Source organism: Pseudochaenichthys georgianus, chromosome 16 (assembly GCF_902827115.2).
Source record: "Pseudochaenichthys georgianus chromosome 16, fPseGeo1.2, whole genome shotgun sequence".
In the NCBI taxonomy this organism is placed as follows: domain Eukaryota; kingdom Metazoa; phylum Chordata; class Actinopteri; order Perciformes; family Channichthyidae; genus Pseudochaenichthys; species Pseudochaenichthys georgianus.
Genome location: NC_047518.2, coordinates 15456442 through 15465039, shown reverse-complemented (window position 1 = coordinate 15465039; position 8598 = coordinate 15456442). Strand labels below are relative to the sequence as shown.

Here is an 8598-nt window from a genome sequence, read left to right as displayed (position 1 = left end):
ACCACCAAATAAAAAAATAAACATTAATTGACTCCACTCCGCAGGGATCCCCTGATACTTTCTTACAGTTTCTCATCATGGGGGGGGGGGTTCAATTTATTTAAAACTGTTAATCACTGTTTAGTGATCTGGGATCAACAACATAAACCGAAGGGCATCCTTGGAGGACATTTGAACATCCGTAGCCTCAAACCTAAAGCTGATCAAGTCTATCATCTTCTTCATGATTCCAATTTAGATTTTCTCTGCCTATCAGAAACATGGCTTCATACCAACTCTCCGTCCGCTGCATTGCATGTGCCAGGCTATCAAACCTTTAGACAAGATCGATCTTACGGAAGAGGGGGTGTGGGGTCATGATTTATGTCAAAGACCATCTCAACTGTATGTATCAAATATGCTGGCCTTTTAACCATGACTTGGAATGTCTTGGATTCAAAATAATGCTGTCCCCTGAAATGTCATTTGTGCTCATTGTTGTTTATCGCCCACCATCTTCAAATAATGACTTCTACACCACACTCAAAAAACTTCTTAAAGCATGTGATTTCAAAACAGAAGTAATACTGCTTGGTGACCTGAATTGTAACTGGTTAGACAAGACAAGTAGGAAAGCCCTTAAAGAGCCTGTGACACCATCCCAACAACTGTTGTGCAATGAAATATTGGGCTACTAGTAATCTCGAACCGTCAGTTTAAAAAAGAAAAAGCGATACCGTTTCGTTAAATATCAATAATTTCGAACATCGCGGGGAAATTCCTTCACTCATTTTGAAGTTTTGGGGGAAGCCGGAAGTGACGTCAATGCGGGAACGCTTCGAGAGCCAAACACGGACAAGTGTGTTGTGTCATGCGTAGAAATGGTGAATTACTGAGTTTAGGCACGTTAATAACGTTTTAATGAAGTTGACTACAGTATATTCATATTTGTCAGTGCTTTCATGTCAATTCGGCGACATAAACATAAATGATCGTGGTGAAGATGATGATTACATTAGGATTAAAAATCGGGAGTGAGAGCTGCTGAATTTCCTCCCGTCGGATGTGATATAAAAACAAATCGATTATTTTTGTGGTTATAAACTCAAGTGGATGAAACTACATTTATTAGTGCTTTCATGTCAATTCGGCGAACATATGATACATTAAATGATGAGTGAGGATGATGATTAAAAATCGTTTGTTTGAGCCGGTCTGCATTTACTGATGAGAAAACAAACCGATGCTTTTTGTAGTTGTAGTACACCAACGTGGATTAAACGTGTGGTTTTTTACCACAATGTTGGGGAAATTAATGGATACAATGCACGGATTATTATTATTATTCCCACTCCGATCGGGACACTAGGTCCACCGTTTCCCCGCAGCGAGGCTCCCCCCGTTGACAGTTTACGTGGGCTGGGTGCAGTGGCGGGCTGGCCATCGGGACGAATCCCGATGGGTCGGTACCGAAGTGGGCCGGTCGGATAAGTAACTAGCACATCCCCCATAGGCGGCGCGTGAGGCTCAGGTTTGAGAAGGCTAAATAACTTCTTTTACCTGACGCTGCCCGCCTCCGGCGCCTATAGAAAAGAGATCAACTCAGTGTGCGGAGTTTAAATCTCTCAAGTCATATTACAGGATAAAGAAAATACAGTTTAAACTGCCGTATGCAGAGAAGACGTCGACGTGTCGCACTTATCATTCATATTACATCATCAATCAGATCATCGATCATATAATATCATAATATATCATATATTTCCTTATCTGAGTCAGCTTCTCCAGCCTCATCTGGCCGTGCAACACTCACAGTGTCACAGACTGGATGCAGAAGTATTATTTAACACATTATGTTGACGAAACACTCGAGACAAATGTAATTAAAGTCAGATCCACTCGTGTTTTAGACGTGAACGCGCTCTCAGCTGGAGAGAGAAACCCTGGCTTGATTTACCGAGTTGATAACCAGCGTCGTAGGACCGCTTAGCGAGATCTCGTTTGTTAGTTTGTTGTTAGTTTGTTTGTTACTCAAACATATCCAGGGTCTGTTCAACTGGCTTCGTAGTACAGGGCACAGGTGGCGAGCAGCGCTAATGTCAAAGACACAGACATTATACATTATATTTGTATTTTACATCCCCCGCTCCCCCCGTTGACAATTTACTAGCGGTACCGAAGTGGGCCGGTCGAGAGTCCCGGGATGATTTTTAGTCCCAGTCCACCACTGGCTACATGACCATATGATCGCCCATATTGACGCACCTCATTCCTAAACTTCTAACAGATACAACATAAACCGATCCTTCAGCCTCATATGAGCTCTCAGACACGTTCAACATTAACCTGTCATCGCTGTCTGAGCTTGCTGCTGTGTGCAACATCGTGCGTTTACATCTGACTGTATATATATAAAGGTTTACATGCAGATGCTGGGATCCTGGACGGTGCAGCTGGAGCGCTGTGCCCGCAATGACTTCACCCATCATTTGGCGGGACTTGAAGAATCCGCGAGAAGATCCAGAAAATTGTCAACATTGAAGGCAGATTAATGGTTATCAAAGTACAAATATCCAAAATCAGTTCAGTAACGGTTTTCAAGGGGACAATATGTACTCAAATTGATGGGTTTGGATGATGGGAGAAAACCGTGTCACAGGCTCTTTAAGCAAATCACAGATAGTTTAGACTTAACACAAATGACAGAAGGACCAACCAGAATAACCTCATCCTCACAGACACAAATAGACTTAATATTAAGTAATAAACCTGAGAGAGTGGATAAAACATTTAATTTCATCACTGGACTATCTGACCACAACTTAATATTAATATCCAGAAAACTCACAAAGAAACGGTTCCACCACTCTTACAAACCTCTGGAACAACTAAGAATACCAAAAAATGAATTTGCAAACTTTGAGCAAGCTGTGCAACAGACTGACTGGGAAAGTATGCTAACTGGGAGCAGTGTAGAAACAGACAGCCAAATGTTTGCGACCAAGCTACATGATTTAGTGCAGATGTTCTCCAGAAAAATGAAAAGTGGAAAAAACAAAAACAATGCACTTCCTTGGTTCAATACGGACATATTGAACTTGATGAAGGAAAGAGACTTTGCACTGAAAAGAGCACTGAAAACTAAATTAACTACTGACAGGCATAGGTTTACTTCATTACGTAACAAAGTAACTCAAACAATCAGAAAGGCAAAGCCAACTTCTTCATAACAATAATTAATGAGGCAAAAGGTAACACTAAAATAATTTGGGAACAGATTAAAACCTTACTGGGAATCAAGCACAGGCCAAAAAAGCAGCTAGAACTAAAAGAGAATGGTAAACTAGTGCAAGACCCAGAACAACTTGCCATAGCTTTTAAAACATATTTTATCAACTCTTTAGATGAGATTGCACAGAACTTCCCTTTGAGAGCAGAACATATTATCAAAGTCGACGAAAGTAAGATGTCCTTTTGCATTCAACCCATATCGGAATTAAAAACCAAAGCAATTATTAATTCTCTTAAAACTTCGACAGCTAAGGACACATACGCTATGGATTCTACAATGCTTAAATCACTGCAAGATTACTTAGTCTGCCCTCTTACCCAAATCATCAATTCATCTGTATTACATGGGACATTCCCAAGTGCATGGAAGACTGCAATTGTAACCCCCATTTTCAAGTCAGGTGACCCTCTGAACATCAACAACTACCGCCCAATTAGCATCTTACCTGTAGTATCCAAGGTGGCTGAGAAGTGGGTGTCAGAACAGCTTGTCTCCTTCTTAAACAACAGTCCATTTCAACTTCATCCCATGCAGTTTGGCTTCAGGGCAAATTATTCAACCGAAACAGCCAACTGCTTTTTTATAGAAAAGGTCAAAGCAATGGTTGACAAAGGAGGTGTTGTTGGTGCAGTATTTCTGGATGCACGCAAAGCCTTTGATACAGTCAACCATAAGGTCCTTCTGTCCAAACTGTCAGCTTTTAACTGCTCTCCATTAACGCTCAGTTGGATTGAATCATACCTTACTGGTAGGCGTCAGCATGTAATCGTCAATAATCGACTCTCTCCAGCTCTAGACTAAAGCACCGGAGTACCACAAGGTTCAATACTTGGTCCACTTCTTTTTTCCCTATATATTAATGACCCTGCCATCTGTCTGTCCTGATGTGGAAACACAGCTATATGCCGATGACACTGTGATATATGTGTCTCCATTCCTGTTCATGTGTCTTCTCGCAATTATCACTGGCCTCGTGTATCTCCTAATCGCTATAACCGGCCCGCTCTCGTCTATCCCACGTGCTCCTCTGAGATCCAGCATCTAGTTTCAGGCGGCCTGTGGAACTGCCAGTCAGCTGTTCCTAAGGCTGACTTCATCTCTGGCTACGCCTCCCTGCAGTCCCTGGATTTCCTTGCTCTCACTGAGACCTGGATTACTCCATTCAACACATCCACCCCAGCAGCTCTCTCCACAGCATATTCCTTCTCCCATACACCCAGACCCACTGGCAGAGGAGGTGGCACTGGTCTCCTGCTCTCTCCCACATGGAGCTTTTCCCTCTTCAAGCTACCTAACTTCACTCCTTTCACCTTTGAATTCCATGCCGTCACAGTGACTCATCCTATACAATTAACCATTGTTGTTCTCTACCGTCCACCAGGCGCCTTGGGGGACTTCTTGGAGGAATTAGATCATCTCATCTCACACATCCCTGAAATCGGCCCTCCCGCTGTACTTCTCGGAGACTTCAACCTCCAGACGGGGAAGATAGACGAACTAACATCTCTGTTAACCACCTTTGCTTTCTCACTGTCTCCGTCCCCACCAACTCATAAAGCTGGCAATGTCCTTGATCTCATATTCTCAAGGAACTGCGCTACTTCTAACCTCTCTGTAAACCTGCTCCACACCTCCGATCACTTCTTCATTTCATTCTCTCTACCCCTTTCCAAACATAACAAACTAATCTCTTCGCATCCTGCACTTGTCCGCCGTAACCTCCGTTCCCTCTCCCCCTCTACCTTTGCCTCATCGGTGCTCTCAGCCCTCCCTTCCTCTGACTCCTTCCAACTCCTGCCTCCAAACTCTGCTGCAGAAACTCTCCTCTCTACTCTCTCATCCTCTCTGGACTCTCTCTGTCCTCTCACATCTCAGCAGGCTCGTCAGTCCCCTCCTGCTCCCTGGCTAAATGACGCACTGCGTGCTAATAGAACCGTCCTTAGGGCAGCAGAGCGGAAACGGTGGAAATCCAAACATTGCGATGACCTCCTAACCTATCAGGCTCTCCTCTCCTCTTTCTCTGCTTCCATCTCTCAGGCAAAAAGCACTTTCTTTCAAGACAAGATCCAATCTTCCTATTCCAATCCTAAAAAACTATTTTCCATCTTCTCCACCCTTTTGGACCCTCCCAAAGCCCCTCCCCCCTCCTCCCTTCTGTCAAGCGACTTTGTTAACTACTTTGAAAAGAAGGTTGACGATATTCGCTCGTCTTTTTCTGACTCACCTCTACTCACCGCCGGATCACCTGACCGACGGTCAACCGGCACACTAACTACTTTTTCCCCTCTCTCGCCAAGTGAGGTTCTTACCCTCATTACCTCTGCCCGCCCTACCACCTGTCCTCTGGACCCTATCCCTTCAAACCTCCTTCAGACTATCGCTCCTGATATTCTACCGTTTCTCACCCATTTCATCAACACTTCTCTAACTTCTGGTCACTTTCCAAACAGTCTCAAGGAGGCAAGAGTAAACCCTCTCCTGAAGAAACTCACTCTCAACCCGTCTGATGTTATAAACTACAGGCCTGTCTCTCTCCTCCCGTTCCTGTCTAAAACACTTGAACGCGCTGTCTTTAAACAACTCTCCTGTTATCTCCATCAGAACAACCTTCTGGATCCGCACCGGTCTGGTTTCAAGGCAGGTCACTCCACAGAAACTGCCCTCATTGCTGTCACTGAGGAACTGCACACTGCTAAAGCAGCCTCCCTCTCCTCTGTCATCATCCTGTTGGACCTGTCTGCTGCATTCGACACGGTGAACCATCAGATCCTCCTTCGCACTCTCCAAGAACTTGGAGTTTCAGGCTCTGCACTTTCCCTCCTCACCTCATACCTCAAAGACCGCACCTACAGGGTAACTTGGAGAGGGTCCGAGTCCGACCCTTGTCAATTAACTACAGGGGTCCCTCAGGGCTCTGTTCTTGGTCCCCTCCTCTTCTCCCTGTACACAAACTCGCTCGGATCTGTCATTAGCCCGCATGGTTTTTCATACCACTGCTACGCTGACGACACCCAACTAATTCTGTCCTTTCCCCGCTCAGAGACCCAGGTGGTCGCACGCATCTCTTCTTGTTTAGCTGACATCTCTCAGTGGATGTCCGCTCATCATCTCAAGCTCAACCTTGACAAAACTGAAGTGCTTTTCCTTCCGGGAAAAGATTGTCCCACTCTTGACCTGACCATCAACATCGGCACCTCTGCTGTCTCCCCGACCCTGACTGCAAGGAATCTGGGTGTGATCCTGGATAACAACCTGTCCTTCACTGCAAACATCGCTGCTACAACCCGCTGCTGCAGATACACGCTTTTCAACATCAGGAAGATACGTCCCCAGCTGACCCAGAAAGCGACGCAGGTTCTGGTCCAGGCTCTCGTCATCTCACGCCTAGACTACTGCAACTCCCTCCTGGCTGGTCTACCTGCATGTGCCATCCGACCTCTGCAGCTCATCCAGAATGCAGCGGCTCGTCTGGTCTTCAACCTTCCTAAATTTTCCCACACCACTCCGCTCCTCCGCTCCCTCCACTGGCTTCCAGTAACTGCTAGAATTCACTTCAAGACACTGGTACTTGCGTACCATGCTGCGAATGGATCTGGCCCTTCCTACATCCAGGACATGGTTAAACTGTACACCCCAGCGCGTGCACTTCGCTCTGCATCAGCCAAACGACTCGCTGCACCCTCACTGCGAGAGCTACCCAAGTTCCCATCAGCAAAAACACGTGGGTTTGCTATCCTGGCTCCTAAATGGTGGAATGAGCTCCCCATTGACATCAGGACGGCAGAAAGCTTACACACCTTCCGGCGCAGACTAAAAACTCATCTCTTTCGACTCCACTTAGAGCGATAGAATGACTAACAAAGAACTGCTAACAGAGCACTTGTATACTAATAAAGGACTGGCTTATCTAAAGCCAGTTGAGTAGCACTTGAACTGATTGGCTCTATGAAACCTGATGTACTTATATGATTCTGTTTTCCTCATGGTTGTGTCTTCCTGGTCGAATGTACTTATTGTAAGTCGCTTTGGATAAAAGCGTCAGCTAAATGCAATGTAATGTAATAATGTAATGTGCATGCCAACACAAAGCAAAAGGCTGCTGATAAACTGACCTCAGCTTTAGTGCTGATCACTAGCTGGCTACACCGCTCCTGTCTTCAGCTTAATGTCAACAAAACAGTTGGAATGTTTTTCACAAAAAGAAAATGCAACATTGTGTCAAATATAAGCATCTCAGGTGAACATATTAACATTGTGCCTCAGGTTAAGTACCTTGGAATCATTATTGACTCTAATTTAACATTCAAAACACAAGTCAAAAAAGTGACCCAAAGAGTCAAGTTTAGCCTAGCAAATTTTAAATACATAAGAAACACAATGACATTGAATTCTGCCAAATTATAAATGAATGCCATGATCATGTCACATCTTACATACTGTCTCACAAGCTGGGGGCAAACTAACAGCTCCACACTGAAGCCACTAGCAACCCTGTACAAACAAACCCTCAAAGTACTGGACCAGAAACCTAACCGCTCCCATCACTGTACCATCCTCAACAAGCATAACATCCTGAGTTGGGAAGATTTAATAAAGTATAGGAACATCGTTCTGGTTTACAAAATCCTGCACAATACAGCCCCTCCACCTCTTAACTCATTGGTTACTCAACGTAACAACACCAGACGGACCACTAGAAGCTCCACACGTGGCGACCTATCAGTCCCATTCAGGAAGAGTACTTTTGGTCAGTCATCATTCTCGGTCACAGCAATACAAAACTGGAATTCTCTACCCACTCAAATCAAAGACATACATACACATCCCACCTTCACAGCTCACTTAAAAACATGGTTCACTGAGAACTACACCTGCACACACTAGTCTGTGTTGAGTATGGCGTGAGTGTTACATGTTGTGTTACATGTTGTGAACATGGATGTTGCCCCTCGTTTCTGTTATGTGATTGTGATGTGCTATGTGACATGTACTGTATATAGTAACGTGTGTTGTTTATTGTTCTCTTTTATCCTCACGCCGGTATCTACTTGTCTTTTCTCCTTTTTATTTTATTTTATATATTTTCTTATAACTAATGCTGTTGATATATTGTAATTTTAAGGGTGTCTATTACCATCTGGCCGGGGACAACAGCTGGAAATTAGCCATGTCGGCTAAAGCTGCACCATTTACTGTTTTTGTGACAGTTCATCGATGGTGACTGTCCACGACACTATAAATAAATAAACTAAACTAAAACTAATTTCCTGCGATCTTCTTCATGCAGTCAGTCAAAAATTAATATTAATACGGGACTATTTATAGGC

The 8598-nt window shown here is 44.3% G+C and overlaps 1 protein-coding gene across 1 annotated transcript; it reads left to right on the top strand.

Moving 5' to 3' along the window:
- Positions 1 to 6007: 6007 nt before the first annotated feature.
- LOC139435481 (uncharacterized) lies at positions 6008 to 7105 on the top strand (the record flags this gene model as incomplete). Its single annotated transcript, XM_071206138.1, has 2 exons — positions 6008 to 6124; positions 6320 to 7105. Coding segments are annotated over 2 exons (903 nt in total), but the record flags the coding sequence as incomplete, so codon positions are not given.
- Positions 7106 to 8598: the final 1493 nt, after the last annotated feature.